General features: G+C 41.0%; 1 protein-coding gene and 1 long non-coding RNA gene across 3 annotated transcripts in view; one reads left to right on the forward strand and one right to left on the reverse strand.

The window, feature by feature from the left end:
• Positions 1–14,606, reverse strand: part of PDE4DIP (phosphodiesterase 4D interacting protein) — a 273,714-nt gene extending 259,108 nt beyond the window's left edge. The window contains exon 1 of the mRNA XM_069090199.1: positions 14,250–14,606. Coding sequence (XP_068946300.1) covers positions 14,250–14,470 — 221 coding nt within the window. The 5' untranslated portion in view covers positions 14,471–14,606. The remainder of the gene's footprint in view (positions 1–14,249) is intronic.
• LOC138162775 (uncharacterized) overlaps positions 1–21,536 on the forward strand; it is a 23,480-nt gene extending 1,944 nt beyond the window's left edge. Inside the window, exons 3-4 of one of the 2 annotated variants that reach the window (XR_011168708.1) lie at positions 19,155–19,355; positions 21,365–21,536. This is a non-coding gene — a long non-coding RNA (uncharacterized lncRNA). The remainder of the gene's footprint in view (positions 1–19,154; positions 19,356–21,364) is intronic. The other variant, XR_011168707.1, reaches the window with a different exon arrangement.
• The last annotated feature ends 1,862 nt before the right edge of the window (positions 21,537–23,398 follow it).

Genomic DNA, 23,398 nt, shown 5'->3' on the forward strand with positions numbered 1-23,398 from the left:
TATCTATCTATCTATCTATCTATCTATCTATCTATCTATCTATCTATCTATCTATCTATCTATCTATAATATCTACTCTTGAGTCCTTTGGCCCTTCATCCTACTGATGATCTTGCCCCACCAAGCCCACCCCTGGATTACTCCCAGCATTTGCTTCTTTTGCTCCTTGTGCTGCTCTAGAAAGTTGGGAAAGAATGACAAAATGGCCAGCTGGGTCCCCTACAAATTTATATTATATAATCTCAGCTTGGCCCTCCCTGCCTCCACCACCTTTCAATAAGTTCCAGTGGCTCCCCATTATCTGTAGGATCAAATAAAAAAACCTTCTGTCCCTACCTGCCTGACCAGTCTTCTTCTACTTTCCTCCCCTCCACACAGTGTGCCCTGCGGCCAGTGGCGCTGACCTCCTTGCTACCCGCCAAGCATACCCTCCAACTCCCAACTCTGCATTTTCACTGGCTGTTCCCCATTCCTGGGGTACCCTTCCTCTTCATCTCTACCTCCTCGCTTCCTTCAAGTCTCGGCTAAAATTCCACCTTTTACAAGAAGACTTTCCCTGAAATGCTCCTGCCTTTCCCTCTGAAATTGCCAATTCCAGTATACAGGATTGTCTCCTGTTTATATCTTTTTTTTTTGCACATCAATGTTTGCATGTTGTCTCCTTGCGTTAGAATAGAAGCTCCTTGAGGGCAGGGACTTTTTGTGCCATTCCTTTTATCCCCAGCACTTAGCACAGTGCCTTGCTCATAGTAGGTACTTAATAAATGCTCATTTGTTGACTGACTGACTGGCTGGAGTCATGTCTAAGTCACAGGACAGTGGTAAATATTTGAGTTTCCAAATATTTGACATTTCAAATAGAGTAGTCTTTCCTTTTCCAATCTAAATCCCAGTTCATAGGATCACAGGTTTAAATCTAGAAGTGCCCTTAGAGGTCATCTAGTCCAAACCATCTCATTTTAAAGATGAAGGAACATGGACCCCAAAACATTAAGTGATTCATTCCATGTCATATGTTTTATGGTTTCAAATCCCCTCATTGCTCCGGTCAGCCTTCTCTGAAGAACCTGAATAGTTTGACTTCTGCTTATATTCAGTCCTCCCCAAAAGTGCTTGCCGGAACCACATGCAGGATTCTAGATGTGGTTACACCAGCTAAGAACAAAGAGTAACAACTGACATTTCCACAGCAACCCAAGTTAATGGAGTGCTTTACACACAGTGTATCCCAGAGGTCTTAGGACAGTTTCAAGCCACCAAAGTTTCAACTCCTAAGCTTTATATAAATTATGTAAAAAAGTTACAGAAGCTTAAAAACCACATTAAGATTTTTGGGATATCTTATACCTTATTCCATTTGATCCATACAACAATCCCATGATGTAGGTACTATGGGCAGAGTATGAACATTTACACCTCAGAAATTGCAAATGATATAAGTCAGAAATTGATTTCTTGTTTAGTCAATTGTCCAGTCTTACTTAAGAAAAGTGTTAATTATTCAGATTAACTTTAAAAGTGTGTCTGGGCAGGGGCGGCTAGGTGGCACAGTGAGTAAAGTGCCAGACCCAGAGTCAGGAGGACACAAGTTCGGTTCCAGCCTCAGACATTTAACACCTACACACTCACACACACAAACTAGCTGTGTAACCTTGGGCAAGTTACTTAACCCCAATTGCCCTCCAAAAGGCAAAAAAAAAAAAAAAGTGTGTCTGGACAGATAGGTGGTGCCATAGTGCACACAGTGCTGGGCCCCAAGTAAGGAAGGCTCATCAACTTGAGTTCAAATGTAACCTCCGACAATCACTAGCTGTGTGAACCTGGGTAAGTCACTTCACCCTTTTTGCCTCCGTTATCTTATCTATAAAATGACCTGGAGAAAGAAATGGCAAACCCCTCCAATATCTCTGCCAAGAAAACCTTCAAGGGTCATGCAGAGTCAGACATGATTTAACAAAAACAAACCAGCACTTTCCTGACTATAGGTATCATTTACCCCCTTTATACAGAAAAGGAAACCCAAGATATTACTTTGTTCACACTGGGTACTATTCTTCTATTAACACAGCATAAGGCCACATTAATTTTTGTTTATTGGTTGCTAGGTCACACTATTAACTCTTTTTATTTTATTTTTTTCAATTTTTTTTTCTTTTTGGAGGGGGGAGGGCAGGGTAACTGGGATTAAGTGACTTGCCCAAGGTCACATGGCTAGTAAGTGTTAATAGTCTGAGGCTGGATTTGAACTCTGGTCCTCCTGACTCCAGGGCTGGTGCTCTATTTATTGTGCCACCTAGCCGCCCCCCACTGTTAACTCTTACTGAACTTAAAAACCCACTAAAACAGAGATATTTTCCACACAAACTGCTGAATAACTAAGTCTCTCCATCTTGTTGAAGTTGATTTTTTTAATCCAAGCATGAAACTCTACATTTATACCTGCTGAATTTCATCTTATTAATGTTCATCGAATATTCCAATCTGTCAAGGTCCTCCTAGGTTCCTGAACCTGTCCTCTAGGATGTTAACTACTGCTTCCTAACTTTGGGTCATCTGCTCATTTAATGAGCACATCATCTATATCTTTAGCCAAGTCACCGATAAAACTGTTAACAGCCCAGGACTGAGCACAGATCACTTGGGTACTCCATTGGAGTCCACCTTTTTTTTTTTTTTTTGCTTTTTTGGACGGCAATTGGGGTTAAGTGACTTGCTCAAAGTCACACAGCTAGTAAGTGTGTCAAGTGTCTAAGGCTGGATTTGAATTCAGGTCCTCCTGACTCCAGGGGTGGGGTGCTCTATTCATTGCACCACCTAGCTGCCCGGGAGACTGTCTTTTAATTGAACATTGAGCCATTAATAACTATTCTTGATTGCATGCATTTAGCCAGTTATGAGTAGAGCTCACTGTGCCATCATATCTCCCACCTCTTTCCATCTTTCCCACAAGCTTTAACAAATGGTTTGCTAACATCTAGGTAAACTACAACTGTAGCAATTCCCTGTCCTACCATTTTAGCCAGCCTATTGATAAAGGAAGTGATGAGGCCATGCTGATTCTACTTCTCTCTAAACTTTCACTATTGCTTTTGATGATACATTCTGAACAGGCATGAAGTGTGACAAAGAGGATTTTACCCACCACTTTGAACTATCCAGAGGGTGAGAACTGGAAGACCCAACCACAATGGTGATCAGCTTAGGAGAAAATGCTGAAACAGGGGTGGGGTACCTGTGGCCTGAAGGCCACATGTGACCTTTAGGTCCTCAAGTGGATTCAGTCAAAGGGCCGAACTTGAGGATCTAGAGGTTCCCCACCCCTGTAATAGAATATAGCTAATTAGGGGCGGCCAGGTAGCACAGAGAGTAAGAGCACCGACTCCAGTGTTGAGAAGACCTGGAGATCCAATCCTGGGCTCAGACACTTAGCACCCACCCAGAAACACCTGGCCGTGTAACCTTGAGCAAGTTACTTAACCCCAATTGCTTAGGGACGGCCAGGTGGCTCAGCGAGTAAGAGCACCAGCTCCAGTGTCGGGATGACCTGGATCAAATCCGGGCTCAGATACTCAGCACCACACCCAGAAATAACTGGCCGTGTAACCTTGAGCAAGTTACTTAACCCCGATTGCTTAAAAAAATATATATATATAGACAGATATATAGATATATAATTAGATGTACAGGGGAGAGAGTGTTGGACTGGGAGTCTGCATAGACCTGAGCTCAAATCTAGCTTCAGACACTTACTAGTTATGGCATTCTCAACAAGTCACTTTCTGCCTCAGTTTCCTCATTTATAAAATGGGGATTATAATGACACCTACCTCTTAGATTTTTCATAAGAACCATATGATATGACATGATAATAAAGCTTTAAGACTTGAAAAGCACTGTGCAGTTATGACCTTGCATTATCGTCACAACACCACTGGGAGGTAGGTACTATTATTTTCATCCCCATTACACAGATGAAGAAACTGGAGCTGAGAAAAGTTAAGTAACACATAGTCAAGTGTTTGAGGCAGGATTTGAACTCAGGTTTTTCTGACTCCAGGTCTAACATTCTATTCACTGTGTCACCTGACATACATAGATACATACTCTGCAAATCTTAAAGCACTTTATCAATACTAGCTTTTAGTACAGGATTTGAAAAAATTGTCGGTGAGCCATAGCAGAGCCCAAGGTACCACATGACACATCATTAGTTAATACCTTTTCCTCCACAGCCAAGAACAAAGACTCTCTCTCTGGTGTCTCCCTCTGGTGGTTTTGGTTTTGGCTTTTTGTTTGCTTTTTGCTGCCACCCCCTTTCTTCTCTGAATTGGAATAACAACCACACAGAGAAAAGGACTGAGTTATTTTTCATTATTTCTTGCACTATTTCTTAAACATAGCACATATCTCAGGTTATTTGATGATTATTGCCATACAGCAGAGAGAAACATATTGATAAATGATATTTATAGATCACTTTTAGGTTTGAAAAGCACTATTATATACATTATCTCATTTGAGTCTCATGACAACCAAGTAGAGAGGTACTACAGGTTTTATTATTCCCATTTTACAGATGAGGAGATGTAATGGGAATGTAAATTTGAAGATCTTCCCTGCCCCTAGGCTAAAGTGCACCTGGAGCCTGGGGTGGGAGGCTTGTTTCTCAGTTGATACTTCTTGATTGGCCAGTGAGTCGATAAGGTTGTTACATTCTCTGAGCCAGGAGAAGGCTATATAAGCCCTGATGTGTAGCTTTGTTTTGGGGGCTCACTTTGAGAAGTGTTCTGTGATTTGATGAAACTCTGGGCTAGCCATTGTCCAGAGCCTCCCAGCTTTGAAACCCAGATGTTGTATGGTATGGATGTAATGGTTGGACAGTTTGGAAATCTGTCTACTTGATCTGTTTCTCTGACTTGATAATTCTGCCTGTGTATTCTGAAGTTCAGGGTGCTAACCTTTTTCCCCTGAACTAGGTAAATGATATATGTCTGACTTATTAAAGTAAGCTTGTTAACCCATTTTGAGTTGCTTTCCTTTATCAAAGCAGATCCAAGAACCTGTGGTGGCAGCAAACCCTGAGGACGCTTGGGGTGCTTGCCGCTACAGGAGACTGAGGTCCAAGAGGTTATGTGACTTGCCCACTGTCACACAGTCAGCCAATAAACATTTATTAAGCACTACGTGCAAGGATATAGGTAGACTTGGGTCAGTGAGGGACTCCGGGGACCAGATCCCAGAAAGATGTGACAATGGAATGATCATAAACATGAGACCACCTGCCTTCCTGGACTTCCCTCTGGAGATTCCTCATAGTTGGGGAAAATCCAGACACTCAGATGGATTTTAAGATAGTGCCACCAAACACCTGTGCTGGTCAGTTTAGCTGAAAAGCAGAAGCATGTCTCTTAAACAGCAGAACCTATGAAACCCTTGCGAATTCCGATAACCATCTGGACAACATCCAAGACATCTGGACGATGTCCAAAACAACTGGTCAAATCCAAGATCAATAAGTTGTTTTATAGCTATGCTAGCAAAAGATACTACCGACTGACTTATGGGCATTTCCATGACACTGTAGAGAAAGAAAGAAATATTTTTTAAAATGAAAATAAAATAAAGTAAAATCTCATACCTACTATTGAAAGGCAATAATTTTAAGAACTAGAATCCATTTGGAAGGAGGGCAAACATAGGATCATAGATTTAGAGCTGAAAATGACCTTGGAGGCTGAATCCAACACCTTCATTTTCAATTCTTACCTAGCCTTTAATTATTGAATGGGCATTGACTCAGACAAACCGAGATCTGGCAAAGACCTTAGATTAAAAAGGCCATGGTCTCCCACTGCATCTGGGGCTGTAGCCAGTAGTTTTGACCTGTGTCGAGGGGAGAGTGAGGCTGATGACTTTGCACAGCTCTGCCTCACTTAAATCCAATTCACTTGCAAGTCAAGACATCACCTTCCTTATGTCATTGGTCCTCTTTGGGAATGAAGGACAAAACAACAGAATAGAAAAGTGAGGCACAGAAGAGTTAAGTGATTTGCCCAGGATCTCACAACTATTGTCTGAGGCAGGATTTAAACTGGCACAGCAGAAAGAGTGCCAGTCCTGGAGTCAGGAAGACTCATCTTCCTGAGTTCAAATCTAGCCTCAGACACTTACTAGCTCTGTGACCCTGGGCAAGTCACTTAACCCTGTTTGCCTCAGTTTCCTCATCTATCAAATGAGCTGGAGAATGAAATGGCAAACCACTCCAGTATCTCCAATCAGAAAATCCCAAATGGGGTCACAGAGTCAGACACAACCATAGAACAACTGAACAACAATCTTCTTGCTTACAGAGGCAATTGGGTGGTGGAATAGATGTAGCCACGGATTTTGAATCAGGAAGAATTTAGTGCAAATCTTTCTTCAGACATTCCCTAGCTAGGTGACCCTGGGCTAGTCACTTAATGTCTCTTTGTGCCTCAGTTTCCTTATCTGTCAAGTGGGGATGAGTATAGCAACCTCACAAAGCTGTTATAAGGATCAAATGAGTTAACATATGTAAAGGGCTTTGTAAACCTTAAAGTGCCCTAAAAATGCCATTTATATCATTATTATTGTTGTTGTTCAAATCCAATGCCATGTTGCCTTTAAGTAAACATCTTTTAAAAGCAAACTTTCAAATGTGACTCTTCCTCTGGATGGGTTCCTGCTTGCATGTGTCTCTAACCTTTAAAGTCCGTGTTTTTTTCTGCTTACTTAGGGCTGCGCCCATTAAGTGGCTTTAACAAATGTTAACACTGGCCTAAACAAGCAGCTCTTTCTTTTGGATAGCTGAGTTTTTGCCCAGATCTTGACAATGAAAGGCTCCAAAGAAAGTGAGTGGAACTGAAGGTGATGGGAATGTTCTGAATCGTGCAGAATAGGACTCTTTAAAAAGATGTGTTCAACTGCATGTCAGAACGAGGTCTGGAGGATGGGGGCCAGGTACTTCATATAGTTAGAACCACTTCCTATGCTGTGCATCTACAGCCACAGTATCAGCCCTATCTGGGGGCATAGGCTATCACTGAGGAGACTTCCCACTACGTATAGCTGGGGCACTCTCTATGCTTCCAACCTTTCTTTATGCATAGGGGCATTATGTCCCTGAAGTATTAGGAAGAAATCTTTGTATTTTGTTCCATCTTCCAAGTAACTATCCCTCTGTGAAAGCTAAATGAAAATGAAACCATTGTAACCTAAAAGTTGGGTGGTGGGGAATATAGCTGGTGTGGCCTCAAGCAGATGGTAGTAGAGAAGGAAACTCCCCCAACCTCTTTAGGATAATCTAGAACCCTGAGGAGCAGGAGACAGTCAATAAAGATTTATTAAACACCTCTGTGTCAGGCACTGTGCCAAGCATTGGGGATACATAAGGAAGTCAAAGACAGTCCCTGCCCTCAAGGAGCTCACAATCTAAGGGGGGAGACAATGAAGAAAAAAAAACATGTACCAACAAGATATATAGAGGATAAGTAAAAAATAATTAAATAAGGGAAGGCTGAGAATTAAGAGGGTTTGGGAAAGGATTCCTGTAGAAGATGGAATTTTAGCTGGGACTTAACAGAAGGCAGTACGTAGAGTTGAGAAGGGAGGGCATTCCAAGCCTGGGGATAGCCAGAGAAAATGCCCAGAGCCAAGATCTGAATATGGAAGATGGAGGGGTCCTGTGTGAAGAAGGGCAGAAGCCTCATTTGGCTGAACTGTAGAAAGCATGAAGAGCAGTAATATATAATTAGGCTAGAAGGTGAGATTGGAGTCCAACTATGAAGGGCTTTAAAGGCCAAATGGGGGAGTTGTTACCTAATTCTAGAGGTAAATAGAGGGCCTCTTTAATTTATTAAGCTGGGGAGTAATATGATCAGGTCTGTGCTTTTTGAAAATCACTTTGGTGGATGGACTGGAGACAGGAAAGACTTGAGAAAGAAAATCAGTTAGAAGGCTACTGAAATACTCCAGGTGAAAGATGATGAGGACTTGAATGAGGGTGATTGTGATGTAAGTAGAGAGAAGGGAAGGGATGTAAGAGATACTATGGAGGTCTAGTCAACAAGACTTGGCTTTTTGGATAAGTAGGGTGAGGGAGAGTAAGGGGTTTAATGGTGCAACTCTAAGTTTGCAAATCTGGGTAACCAGAAGGATGAACATGCCTTTGATGGAAATAGAAAATGGGTTATGGGAAAAGAGTAATGAATTCATTTTGGACATGTTGAGTTTGAGATAAACACATTCAATTCAAAGTGTCTGAGAGGCAATTGGTAATGCAGGTCTAGAACTCAGGGGGGAAATAGGGCTGAATATATTGCTAGATAAGAAAGATTTGTTGTTCAGTCATTTTTCAGTCATGTCCAACTCTGCATGACCCCATTTGGGGTTTTCTTGGCAAAAATACTGGAGTGGTTTGCCATTTCCTTCTCCAACTCATTTTACAGAAGAGGAAACTAAGGCAGACAGGGTTAAGTGACTTACCCAGGGTCACACAGCTAGTAGGTGTCTGAGGCCAGATTTGAACTCAGGAAGATAAGTGTTCCTGACTCTAGGCCTAGCATTCTATCCATTCTGTCACCTAGCTTTCCCTGATAAATAGATATACAGAAACATATAAACACATATGCACACTTATTTATATGCCGTGTTTCCCTGATAATAAGACACTGTCTTATTATTTTTTTGGACAGAAAAACACCAGAGGGCTTATTTTCAGGGGAGGGCTTATTTTAATGAACATTGACAGCAATTTTAATAAACAGGTAAATGTGAACAAAAAAATGTACCTTTATTCAATAAGCAAATCACTGGGGAAGAACAGGATGACGCGCTCACTGCTGCAGCTCTGATTGGATGCAGCTTGGAGCGCGGCGTGCATTTCAACGGGGGGGGGGGACGGTGCATACAGAGGGTATCATAATGTAGTGTGTAGCGCAGGGGATCACCTTCACTACAGTAGCAATCTCAATAGGGCTTATTTTCGGGGGAGGGCTTATTTTAGAGGAATCTTACACAGTAAGGGAAGGGCTTATTTTCGGGATAGGTCTTATTATCGGGGAAACAGGGTGTATATATATATATATGTATGTATATATGTGTGTGTGTGTGTGTGTGTGTGTATACATAACCTGGATGTGTATATATACCTATATGTGCATACATTTATATGTGCTTCCTCCCTCCTCCCGAAGAATGTAAGCTCCTCAAGGACAGATACTTATTTTATTTTTGTCTGTTATGCCCAGCACTTGCCAAGTACCTGGCCCCTAATAGCACCAAATGAACACTGAATATATGTTTGCTGAATTGAATTGAATTTATAATGAAATTAAAGTAAAAAGAAGCAGCACTGTCATTAAATCATTCTGCCCATCATACTGGGCATATTCTTCAAAGAAAGTCCATTTAATCACTAGCAAAGTCATTTTTTTTTGTTTCCTTCTAAAAAGAAATTCATCTGGAAAAGATACTCCTTAAAAATATTAAGGTTATTAATTCAGAGCAGAATACTTTCAGGTTTTGGAGTTAAGGTTTACCTAGCAATACAGACTTCAGCAGATGGAATATGTAACAATATTTTTGGTAATTAGGATGTTGCTAAAATATGTTATCGCTTCTGTCTGCATCCTATGCCCAACAGACTTTGTTGTGATAAATTTTTGCTTTTTCTCTCGTTCTGCTCCTCTGAGCTGGAGTTGGAAGAAGATGTCCTATGATTATGTATGCACATGTTGTTGTACACACATGCCTGGTTGCTCTTTTGTGTGTCCATGTACCTAATGGTTTGCTGTAATTCTTTGTCTCTTGTCTGAGCATTGTCCCAAATTCTGTCCTGAAGCACGCAACACTCTCATTCTTTCACTAACCTGAAAATATAGCTTTCTTCTACCCTTTTGCACACTCCTATAATGATTGTTGGCTTCAACTTCCATGGTGAATGCACCAAGAGGGTACCCAATACTTCATTTTCATGGTCACAAGAAAACAGGGTTGTTGTACACTTTCAGAACCATTCCTTTTATATCACATGATTTTCCTCCCTTCATTGATCTTCAAACCACTTGAGTTTAAAGACAAATCCAAAGAAATCTCGTTTTAGGTTAGACTCGACATTTAAGAGCTAGAGATCTTTCAAAATGGATGAAGCCAATTCACAAACATGACATTTTCCTCAAACTTCAAAAAGAAAAAAATCTAGTTTAATTTTTTAAGAAATTATTGCTATCTTTTGTTTTCTCCATCTCCTTCAATTCTGAAAATATCCTTCTATGCTACACTAGGCATTAAGCAGCCACAGTAACAAAGAAACCAGAAAAAGGCACTTCAGCAAAACAAACACGAGTCTGGCAGCCAATGCAATTCTATGTACAACAATAGAACCCTAGCTCTGTAAAGAAGGGAGGGAGAAACATTTTCTCATTTCTTCCTTAGTAACAAAATGGAAGGAAAAAAAAGGAACTATTCTCAAAGATGGAAAACTGGTAAAGATGAATCATTATGAAATATGCTAGTGCCCCTTCTGGGGCTCCCACATGCCCAAATCAATACACACGAGTAGATAAGATGGCACCAGGCAGAGATTTAGAAGGTAGATGACATCCTAGTCTTCACCCACTAACAACTACTAGTCGAATGAGCCTAGTGTAGTTAATTCACCTCTCTGGGCCACTGTACCCTCCTTTGGAAGAGAAAGTTGGCTGAGCTAGGTGATCCCTGAAGTCCTTCTCCAGCTCTCACAGTCTACAATTCTACAAAAGGTTCTACAAATGGATTTTCAGCTCCCATCTAGTCCAGTTTAAGTCAACAATAAAATTAGGGTTACTATGGGCAGCCCCAATCAGCAGCATGATTTCTCAATTCATGGCTTAGGGAAGATTCAGGAGCATTTCAAAGAATGGAAAATCTTTGACACTTCCCCTCCCCCATAGAGTGAATTTGTGGATTATTCAGGTCAAATTTTTACTCCTACACTGCCACTCAGGAGACTGCTGGGCTATCAGCTGTTACATGTTTAGGAAGTGGAATGAGATTTTACTGCTAGCCTAATAAATAGAAAAGTAAATGTGCTTCTTATAAACATCATATGTTCCATCCAAAATAATCATATAAATTATTTTTGAATAATCTGTTAGTATGGATACCCTGCATTGTTCTTCCTCTTACTAGTAGTAGTTAACATTTTAAAAGACCAGACTTAGACATTGAAGTAGGAAGGAAGAAAGGAAACATTTTCTAAATGCCTACTGTGAGCCATGCACTATCCTAAGGTTTATACAATATTATTTCATTTCATCCTCGAAACAACCCTGAGATAGTTGCTATTATTCATGACCCCTGTTTTACACTATTAATGATTTTTTGGTGACATCACAAAACAATTCACAAATAAGTTTTGCAAAATTCATTAAGTACTGTTACTCCATCCTTCGATGAAAATAGGTAATCAGAAATATGCACAGGACTTAAAAATGCATTAATAGTGCATACCTTTTCATGTCTAGTGAATAAAACTAAAGCAACTAGGTGGCTTTTGCATGGAGCGCTGGACCTGTAGTCAGGAAGACCAGAGTTCAAATATGACTTCAGACATTTACTAACTGTATAACCCTGGACAAGTCACTTCACCCTGTTTGCCTCAGTTTCCTCATTTGTAAAATGAACTGGAGAAGGAAATGCAAACCACTCCAGGATCTTTGCCAAGAAAACCCCAAATGGGGTCACAAAGAGTTGGACACAACTAAACAACACATTTCTATCTATCTAGTCATAAATACATATTTCATAAATAGTAACATGTTTCAATTCTGTATGAAAACGTAACTGTTAAAGAATGAAGAAACAAGTCATTTCAAGCTCTTTGCTTCATCTTTTTAATGACACCTTGGAGAAAATATACCATGCAGTATGCTACTGAATGAATTAGGAGTCTTTATAACTAAAGTAGTGCAAAAAAAAATAATAGATTTAGAATTGGAAGGGACTTCAGAAGTAATTTAATAGAGCTCAATATTCACTTAGCCCAAGACCTTCCTGTCTCCCCCATTTTATAGATCAGGAAACTGATGGCCAGTGATTTGTCCATGGTTCCACAGGGAGTAAATGCAGAGAAAGGATTTGACCCCAGATACCCTGACATTAAACCTATCACACTTCCCACCAAACCACACTGACTCCCACAAAAGGAGGTAAGAGGAAAAAGGAACTTAGAGATCATTTGTACCAAGCCCCAAATTTTGCAGGCCCAGAGAGATAGGGATGTCCTTAAGGTCATAATGATAGTAAGTGGCAGAGTCCAAATTTGAACCCAATCCTTTGATGCCAGATTCCACACTAACAGAACTGCTCAATGTTGCCTCCCCAAAATGCCATACCACCAACCTGGCACATGACCTTAACATGAAGAGTTTCATGCTCTACCCACCCACTGAGCTAAACTGGGCATTAATTATACAATTTGGTAGGCATTTAGGTAAATAGAAGTATTATTAGTTCTAAAGGCAGTGTTCTTTCTTCCAATTTTGCCTATTTAATCTTGTATCTCTTGTATTGTAACTTTTAAAATTACACTCCAAGTATTTCTTTCAAGATTAAAAGTATACACTCCAGGATACTCAAGAAACTTTAAAATGCGTGTTCTTGCTTAGATATCCTTTTTGTCACTCAACTTTTTCCCTTAAGATCCAAATTGTCCTAGGAAGTACTTTCTAACACGTTAGATGAGAATTTCAAATTCTTTAAAAATTGCTTGTGCTTGAGAAAAAATAATTAGCAAAATGCATATTTCTGGTTATTCACTTTAATTAAATGGCAGGATAACAAACAGTCTTTAGTGATATTATGAAATTTTTATCTGTTTCCTGAGATTAAAAAAAAGATTCCAGCTAACTAATTATGCCAATAAATGTGTATGTATGTATTTGTACATATGCATATGTATTTCAAAGTATCAACTAACTTTTTGCTTTCAGTCATAGTTCATTTGTCGAATTTGAAATCTATGAAAAGTCAAACTAAAGAAATTATCTCAGCATTTATACAGGGTAATTTTTTTTAAAACCCATTGTTTCACTTAAATACTTTCTTAAGCAGCAAACTGAAAGGTTTTGGTTGTTGTTTTCTTTTTAATATACACATGGGTCTTACCAAACATCCCTGCTCTTCTGTTTATACATCAAATGACAGCTTAAAAGTAGAAGGTAAGGGATAAATAGATTCTAGGGTGTTGGGCTGCACAGTTAATTAAAAGGTCTAAGGGCTGAGCATAGGGTATCTAATAAATATTTAGTCGTTGAGATTTAGATATGGAAAGGACAGTTGAGATTATGCCCTTTACTTTTCAAGATGAAGAAAGTGACTTGTCCAAGCTTGCATAGCTAGTTAATAGTAGAGCTGGGCCTAGGAGTCAATTATCCTTGCTGATTAACGGGAATAGGTGGCATTTCTTTAACGGAAATGCTTACCGAGCAAGAGGCAATAATCCCTACAAGTCATTCGTCTCTTCTTTGAACCCCAGTGCCCACAGAAGGCATCCGCCTCCCAAGAACCCATGGTCGAACAAAGAGCAAGAGAAGCGTTAGGATTAGCTGGCGCGTTTTGTGCACCAGCCTCCCCACCAGCTAGCAGATTCAGTTTTGGCACTAGCTCAATTTGCCCTTCTTCATATAGACACTGGTGAAAAGGAGTCTTGGTACCCACGAGGGGCTATTGTTCTCACCCTAGCCATCCCAATGAGAAATTCCAAAAGGGAAGGAGAGCAAGAGAAAGCCACACTCCTTCAACTCTTTCCACACACACATTTTCGATCTTCTACATTGACTCTGTACCTCGATCCCACGCGCCCCGCCTTCCCTGCCAGTCTTTTCCCTGGGCTTTTCCCTTCCACTGGTTCAACCTCAACCTTGCCCATCCTGCCTGTCTCAGCAGCTGAAGGTTGAAGAGGAAGGCCAATCTCGCCCAGGGTCAGATCCTGCCCAAGCAACCCCGTACATGTCCTCTGACTCCCCCAGGCTGCTCATCCCTGCGCTCAGCATCTCCCCATGGCTCATCCTCTGCTCTCATTACCCACCCGTCCTTGCATTCTCTGTCCCTAGGCAGTCCCAAATCTGCGCCCCCTACCCATCCACCCCGGGCGGAGATTCAGCTCGCCATCTCTGCTCAAGCCTAGCGCCGTTACCCTAATCTTGGGCACCTCCCGGCCTTCCCTTCCCCGTGCCCATGGCACTCACCTTTTTCGTGACGGGGCCGCTGCCAAAGCCGCCGCCGCCTCCTCCTCCTCCTCTGCGGCCGCCGCCCAGCTCCAGTCCTGGGCTCTCACCTCCCGCTCCCGCAGGGGATGCGATGCCGGGGCCGGTACCTGGGCAGCGTCCCCTAGGCAGTAGGGAGCCTGGTGCGCCCTGCGGGACGCCCGGCAACAGCAGCAGCAAGCTCCTCTGTTCGGCCTCTTCATGGGCAGGGGCTCCAGGTCTCTCTGTCCCCTGCCCTTCACCTCCCTGCCTGCGCGGGCGGTTCCCGGACGGAGCCAAAAGCGGGAGAGAATCCTTAAGGCTCGCAATGACAAGCCTGGGCTCCCACCAGCACAGCCCGGGACAGCCCGGCTCGAGCTCCTCTCACCCCTCCCTCTGCCACCTGCCCCGCCCAGCCTTAGCTCCCTGCCCCCTTCCTATCTCCTCGAGGCCGCTCCAACCTCACTTCAGCCTCAACCCCCAAACACGTTACTCCCCTATTTTTAGCTCGGCTCATCCTCCTTTAACACTCCCCCTCCCCAACTATTCATCTCCATAGCTTTATCTTGGAAGGATTTCACACGTGTGAGCAGATCCCACCTTTCCTTCCCTGAACCCTGATTAGCATGAATACTGGGTCTTTGCTCCAAGACACCAACATGGAGGGGGGTGGGCATCAACATGGGTGTGTCATCATTATGGGGTGCTTCCTCCCCTTGGTGGTCCAGGAACTTCACCTGTTCTAAGCCACTCCCTTCTAAGAATCTAATGCCATGGTACCATCTCCTCCTGGTACCCACTGTCATGCCCCCCTACCTGTCATCTGTACTCTGTCTCCTCTCAGGTTCTAGAGAATATCAGGGTCCTTGAGCTGTGGCATGAGAGTTCGGGTCACACTAGGAGTAGCTGGACAGTCCTGTCTCCCAAGGTGACTGCCCATGGGATGGATTGTTATTCCATAGCTACCTCTTCTCTTCCCTCATTTAAATGTTCTCTTGGGCACTAATTACTCCCTCCACATCTCAGAAAGGTTAAATGACTTGTGCCTGATTACATGACTAATGAGGGTCAGAGATGTTCTTCAGCCCAGAACTTCCTAACTTAAATTCTAGCACTCTACTGAATATACCATGAATGTTCAGTACAGCCTGACCAACCACTAACCAAACCAGGCAAACATTTTAAATCTAAAATTTCAATAAATGGGCAAAATAAAACCTACACAAATATTTTAAGGCTGTCATTCAGAGAACCAAAGATTTCAAGTTAGAAGAGAGGGTGGAAGCCATTTAGTCCAACTCCCTCATTTTACAAATGTGCTCAGAAAGGCTAAGCAGATGGTCCGAAGTCACATAGGTAACATCAGATATTGAACTTAGGCCATCTGATTCCAAATTCAGCATTCTTTCCACTGTGCCATATTGCATTTACTTAACACATTTTTGTGTATTTTTCTAACCTCTTTGAACTTTGAGTATATTGAGAAGCTCAAAAGAACTTCAGAAAGCAGAGTCACCAAGTGAGAGGCCTGCATTCCCAGTTCTGGGAATTCATTTTTTAAAATCCTCCCACCCCCATCTTACATGTGAAGAAACTGAGATTTACAGAGGTGAAGTGATTTAACCAATGCCACAGCGATAGTTAGTGGCAAAGCCAGGAACAAAATCCACATCTCTAGCCTCCTTGTTCAGCACTCTACACATTAGGTAAATAATCTACACAAAGATGATTATTTAATTGCTCTTTTAATGAATGAAAGAATTAGGTTGAACTATCATGGGCCACCTTTGAAGATTGTCCCATGGGGACCAAGCAAGACTTTGTCATTTAAACTTCATCTGCTTCGGTTTCCTCATATGTGAATTGAGTGGGCTGAACTAAGTGGTTTCAGGCTCTTCATCTATGACATCATAAGATCCACTTATTTTTCATTTTATGTGTCACAGGTTCTGTCCTTGGTCCTCTTCTCTTCTCTCCATATGCTCTTTCCCTTGGTGATCTCATCAGTGCCCAAATGGATCCAATTACCATCTCTATGCTGATGATCCTCAAATTTATCTATCCAGCCCTACTTTATCTGCTGACCTCTAATCTTGCATCTCTAACTGCTTTTCAGACATCTCAAACTGGATATCCAGTAGGCATCTTAAAGTCACCATATCCAAAAGTAAATTCATTATCTTTCTTCACAAACTTCCCTATTACTATGGAGGGCACCACCATCCTCCCAGTCCACCAAACTTGCAACCTGGGTGTTAGCATTGAATCCTCATTATCTCTCACCACCCATATTCAACCTGCTTCGAGGGCTGTCACTTTCACCTTTGCAATATCTCTTGAATATACCCCCTTCTCTCCTCTGACACTGCTGCCCCCTTGGTACAGGCCCTCCTCTCCTTATGCCTGGCTTATTGCAATAGCCTTCTGGTTGGTCTATCTGCCCCACTTTTTCCATTTCAACCCATCCTTCACTCAGCCCCCAATGCGATTTTCCTAAAGCAAAGGTCTGACCAGCTCACCCTGCCTATTTGATAAACTCCAGGGACTCCCTATCACCTCCAGAATCAAAATCCTCGGATATTCAGAGTCCTAGTCTCCAGTCCCACCACCACTCCTCACTTTTCTAGTCTTCTTACACCTTACTCCCCAATCTGTATTCTTTGATCCAGTTTCACTGGTCTTCGGGCTGTTCCACAAATAAAACAGCTCTCTCATCTCTGGGCATTTTCATTGACTCTCCCTCATAACTGGAATGCTCTGACTCCTCATCTCTATCTCCCATCTTCTACAGGAAACCTTTCCCAACCCCTCTAGTGCCTTCCCTCTACTAATTATTTCTTATTTATCCTGTATTTAGTTTGTACAAACTTTTTTTTTGCCATCCTCTCCATTAGATTAGGAACTCCTTGAAAACAGAGACTGTCTTTTACCATTCTTTGTGTCCCCAGCACTTAGCACACAGTTCCGGGCACATAGTAGGTGCCTAATAAATGCTCATTACTGACTTTTAAGAGGGAGTGAGCAGTATTGTCAATCCTCCTCAAACTCCTCCTACTGGCCTGCACAAATGAAGAGGGAGAATATTCCAGGCCCGAGGGTCATCTGGCTTGAAAAGTTGACTGGTCCGCTTGCTCAAGGATATCCCTGTCTGCTAATAGCTGACTACCTCAATGCATCATTCAAGCTCTAGGGAGACAATAGAAAAGAGAAGAGTAAGCAGAGAGACTGAGTTTTCATGCATTCAATTAATAAATCGATATTACAAAGAAGCTATGTGTACATAGAAGTGCTAAAAGAGGAGAGAAAAGTAATCTGCAAGCAGGCCCTGCTCAGGAGCAAACTGTGCAGTATGCTAAGGCATATTCAAGTGGGCGTGGGGAGGGGCAATGTCCATGATAGAGATGAGACAGCCAGAAGGATGCTACTGGTCCTGCAATTTACTGTGCTCCACCGCAGAGGCATAAAACTCCTGGCTCCCAGGCCCCAAGCAGCCCTCAAAACTGAGAAAAGCAGCCAGAACCAGATTAAATGTAATTGGGAAATATTTGGCAAAATAAATGAAAATACAATACAATAGAGATAATGTTAGTCTGTGGTTTTCTAAATCAGTAGGTGATCAGCAGGGATTAGTTTGTATTTGGGTTTGACATCAATGTTGGACAGAGCTCAGATGCTTTACACTGCATGAAATATGGAGTTTTGTGCAAGGAGGTCAATGCTAGCCCTCAGATCCCAGAAGACTTGGATTCCTGGGTAAGTCATTTAACTTTTTAGTGTCCTAGGTAATTCTCCAAGACTGTAAATGAAAGATAAGGTGCCAATCTGGAGTAGCAGAGGGATTTCCCTTCATCAATGAAGTCCCTATCTCTCTCAAAAATGATTATTATATGTGCCAATTTGAGGGGTATTAAAATAGACATAATTTGTTCTAAAATTTCACCAAACTTCCTTTATCCTGGAGGAACTTCATATTCTAAGGCCAACTTCTGTGAGTTTTGGCAATATCTTTCATTCCCCAGACTGTTTCCTGGTCAAATTAGTTTCAGAAACACTGAGATAGAAAAGGGTGTTATCAGAACCTGGTGAAAGGCTAGGCCTCTTAGCTCCAGATAAAAGAGGAGGCCGATAGAACCAATGCAAATACGCAAGTATTGACTGCCAATTGTCAGAGCTCCCATCATTCCTTTATCTCTCAGCTGCTGTATGAAGACCTGTGAAATTAGCAGGATCAGATTGAATACAACTGATCATTCTCATTTATGAAAGATATTGAAACTGGAGTGAGTCAGGATGGGCACAATCAGGGCTTGATTTTACACTTGGTTGATTGTGAAGACTTCAGAAAGTGATGGAGAAAATGTAAATAAAGATGATTAAGTTTAAGAGTATGTCCTATGTACATTTGGGGGTGTGTGGAAGAGCTAGTTGCTAAATAGCTGTTGTCTCCCACATTAGACTGTGAGCTCCCTGAGGGCAGAGATTGTTTTTTTAATTTCTTTTTGTATCTCCAGTGCTTAGCACAGTACCTAGTATATAACAGGCATTTAAGTAATACTTTTTGACTGATTTTCCATTCTTCTGCAGAATGGTAAAAAGCCTGAAGACCAGGCCATGTGAGTATTGCTCAAAGGAACTAGATCAGTTTAATCTTGAAAAGGACAAGACTTAGGAAAAGATCAACTAATGGTCTTCAAATTCTGCATTATATTGTAAGCTCCTCTAAGATAGAGACGGCCTTTGGCTTTTCTCTGTATACCTAGGGCTTAGCACAGTGCCCAGAACATAGTAGGCACTTAATAAATGCTTTTTAACTGATTCAAATATTTGAGGGACTATTAGGTGAAAGAGGCATTATTTTCTATGATTCATTCATCTTTATTTTTATTCGTCTTTTTTCCTTTTCTCCAGAAAGCAGAAAGAGGACCAAGTAGAAGATGAAGGAGGAATTTCAGCACGATGCATTAGAGAACAATCCTCTAACAATCAGAGCTTTCCTGAAACAGAATGGATTGCCTCCAGAAATACAGTGAGTTCTCCATCACTGGATGATCTCACACACAGGCTGGATGACCAACTATTGACCATCTTGTATGAGAAATTCCAATGTGGGTAAGGGCCGGCTGATAGACTTTATTCCTCTATACATGAAAAGGATGGCCTTTCTCTTTGCCCTCCATCCCATCCTCTCATATCTCCTCCACAGACTTGATGAATGGATCATTCTTTCTCTTTCTTTCATCTTCATTCTGTCCCTATCTTCTGAATCTTCCTCCACTAGCTATAAATGTATTCAAGTCTGCTACATTCTTAGAAAAACCTTAGCTTGTCCCTGCCATCAACTCAAGCTATTGTCCAATATTTTTCTGTCCTTTTTTTTTTTGTTACCAAATGCCTAGAAAGACTCAGCAACCCTCACATTACTTCTCAATCCCTTGCGATCTAACTTCCCAACCTGAAACTGTTCTCTTCATAGCCAACAGTGATTCCAAAGCTTTTGATAAAATTGAGGTGTAAAGTGACTCATCCAAGGTCATATAATTAGCAAATAGAAATGCCAGAACTTGAAACTCCCAACTCACAATGATGTGCTCTTTCCAATACACTATGCTCTCTCCAAAATGTGCATTATTCAACATCACTAGTGACACTCAGGCCTTAAACAGATTGCCTGATGGTGCCTGACACTCTGAGAACACTAATCAACACTACCATTCCTAGAAAGAATATGTTAATCAATTACACACTAACTCCAGTCATCTGACTTTACTGCCAAAACATGTCTCCTTGGCTACCACTCCACCATATAGGTTGTCTCCTCTGATTAGAGTGGTTCCTATTTAGGGGTTCATGACTATGGCCCAAAAGGTTTGCTCTAAAAATTATTTAATGGTTGCTTAAGCAGAAAATAATCACCCAATTATGATTACAAATATATTTTTCCTCTGTGACAACAAGCATGTGCTTGTTGAAGGGTTATAGATCATGCATACAATTTTGGTGTTCGTGCAGCCGTTATATCAGACTCAGAAGCTTCTGGCTGAGAGCAGTCTTGAGGTTTCTCCACCTGTTATTAAATTGTTTCCAAACTGAAAACCAGGGTTTGACACTCAAGTACAAAACAATTCCCAATGGAAGGTCAGACACATGATTGTACCCTCATTTATATTCTGTACATTGCTCCAAAGTAGTTCCTTTATTCCTCTCTGTTAGTGTATAATCATATGTTATGGGAATGGGAATCTGAAGATCTTCCCTGCCCCTTGGCCCTCTGATAGGCTTAAGTGACTCTGAGAACCTTCCCTGATTTCAAAATATACTGTACCCCCTAATAGGCTGAATGTGGTCGCACGGAGCCTGTGGCGGGAGGCTTGTTTTTCAGGAATGCCCACACCTTGTTACTTTGTGATTGGGCAGTGGGTCAAGAGGGTTGTGACATTCTCTGAGCCAGGAGAAGGCTATATATACCCTGATGTAAGGTTTTGCTTTGGCACTCACTTTGAGAAGAGTTGTGTGATTTGACCAGACAAGACTCTGGGCAGCCATTGAGGCCCCCCCTCCCCCCCCTCCCAGCTTTGAAAACCCAGGTGTTGGTACTTCCCTCTGTGGTAACTGACTAGGTATGGATGTAATGGTCAGACAGCTGGAAGCCTGTCTGCTGATCTGTTTCTCTGTCTGCTTGTAACTTCTGCTTATAACTTGTTTGTATTCTCTGAAGTTCGGGGTGCTGACCCTTTTCCCCTGAACTAGGTAAATTACATATATTTGATTAAAGCAAGATTGTTAACCCATTTTGATTTGCTTTCCTTTAGAAAAGCAGATCTAAGAACCTGTGTTGGCAGCCACCCTTGGTATGCTGCGGTGCTTGCTGCTACATCATACCTTATTATCTATGTAATCAGGTGCTAGCAATATTACTAACTTCCAAATTTTTGTTAGAGTAAATGTCAGACCATTTGATTACCATGATCATTGGGCATTTCTATTACAAGCCATCTTGAAACTACCCAGAGAATCACAAACATTCTGAAGAAGCAAACATTACATTATCTCTTGCTGAAGTATTAAGGCCATTTTTCAGATTTAAACTTATCTTCTATCTTTCTTATTTTTCTCTCTAGCAGATTTTCAAATGACCTGGTTGGCAACATTGGTCAGTGTTTCAACAGAATTTCTTTGAGAGTGTAGCTGTCATGCTAGAGGTAGAAGAAAAGAAAATTATGTTTGAAGAGAATTTTTCCTTACAATAATTAGTTTATATATAAACACTTTTAAAAAATAAAGCAATATATACCATTGAACTTTAAGTATATTTATCATTTAATTCAGCATTTGTCTTTAGCCAGTAGAAAAGTAACTATTTTATATTATAATGAGCTGTTCATTTATACCAATTGGTTACATGGCTAAAAATTAAAAATGAATTTCCATCTCTCAGCAAGAGAGTTTCTAAAAGTTCTCTATTGTTCAACACATATTGTTAACATATGATAACATATTGTTCATATGTTATCAACACATATTTGGGTGAGTAAGCATTTTCACTTTATTTTTCTTTTAAATAAAAATACAGAAATGAACTTGATGCAGGACCATATTTAAGACTGTTTGTCTAGTGTTAAACTAAATATTGCAAACAAAGATTTATTATATTTGTAATTTTAAAAACTCTAACTATAAAATTTAAAAACTCTAATTACAAAATAATTATGAAAATTTTATATGGACCATTCTGCAATAATTAAAAAAAGCAATCCAGCAAGATCTCATATGCTTACTATTATCTGCAAGAGTCACATTAAATTATGTATGATATATTTATTATGTTATGTTAAATATCTTCCAAGTTGTAACTTATTTCATTAAAACAGTTATTTATTTTCAACAAAATTTGTAAAATAAATTTAATATGAGTCTTGTAGATAATAGTAAGCATATAAAGAGAGTCATATGCGATTGCAAACTTAGGTAAAGTTGAAGTTTTCCCAGAAACAACAAATATATCAGGAAAACCTAATTTCCTTCTTTTTTTTTTTAAACAATCGGGGTTAAGTAACTTGCTCAAGGTTACACGGCCAGTTATTTCTGGGTGTGGTGCTGAGTATCTGAGCCCGGATTTGATCCAGGTCATCCCGACACTGGAGCCAACACTCTTACTTGCTGAGCCACCTGGCCACCCCTAATTTCCTTCTAATAAGAAAAAAATTAAGAGGTGTTGGGGCAACAGCTGCAGGTAGTTCAGTGCTTGGGTGATATTACTAAATGCCAGATTATCTGATAGGTCTGAGCAGATCTCTGGCCTGTACCACATAGTCCTATAACACAATAGATAGAAAAGGAAATGAATTTGTTATGAATGCTCCCTCTTATACCACCCATCAAATCTCTGTAAATATCTGGCTTTGCCTCAGAATCAGAATCCCCCACCCAACCTTCCAAAAAAATAATAAATACAGACTATAGTAATTTTAGTAGCACATGAGATCTCAAGATATTTTGAGTTAATTTAAATTGGTTTTTACAGGCATAGAAGCACAGGGGAAAGTGCTTACCCTGAGGTTTTAATAAATCTCTCTCTTTCTCTTTTCCATTCGGTTCAGGATGTGTTAACAGGCAATCACAACTTTATGAAACTTGCATGAAAACTAGGTTTATTGCAAGAGGAATGAACATGCATGAACCTGCATGTGGAACCCTAAGCAAGAGGATGGAGTTCATAGTCCATACAGAAATTTGCATATTTATGGCAGTACAGCAAGGGGAGGAAACTCCTAAAGGGGTTTGTCACGAAAGATGAAAATGTACAGTAAAGTGGGAAAAGCACAAAACCTTTCCTGAAGGGGAGGAGCCAGGTGATGGCAAAAGTGGCATTCTTTTACCTTGGGAACTGCTAGACCATGAAGATAGGAAAGTCTGCTTATCTACAAGGGTCCCAGCTGCACAAGCAGTTTCTAAATCTGGTACAGTCTGATGCCAGCTTGACTCCCAAGGACTATAGCGCCAACACAATATTCACAGGGCCAACGGTGACGATGAATATGCCGATGTAGTTCTTAATTACAAAATATAACAGACTTTCCATATAGAAGAGAGAAGTAAAACATTTATTCAGTCACCAGAAAACCAAATCCCAACACAGAAAACCGAATCCATCA

The sequence above is a fragment of the Petaurus breviceps genome, unplaced genomic scaffold, assembly GCF_028583685.1.
Source record: "Petaurus breviceps papuanus isolate PSGF00001 unplaced genomic scaffold, PetGlider_PUasm1.0 186, whole genome shotgun sequence".
NCBI lineage: Eukaryota > Metazoa > Chordata > Mammalia > Diprotodontia > Petauridae > Petaurus > Petaurus breviceps.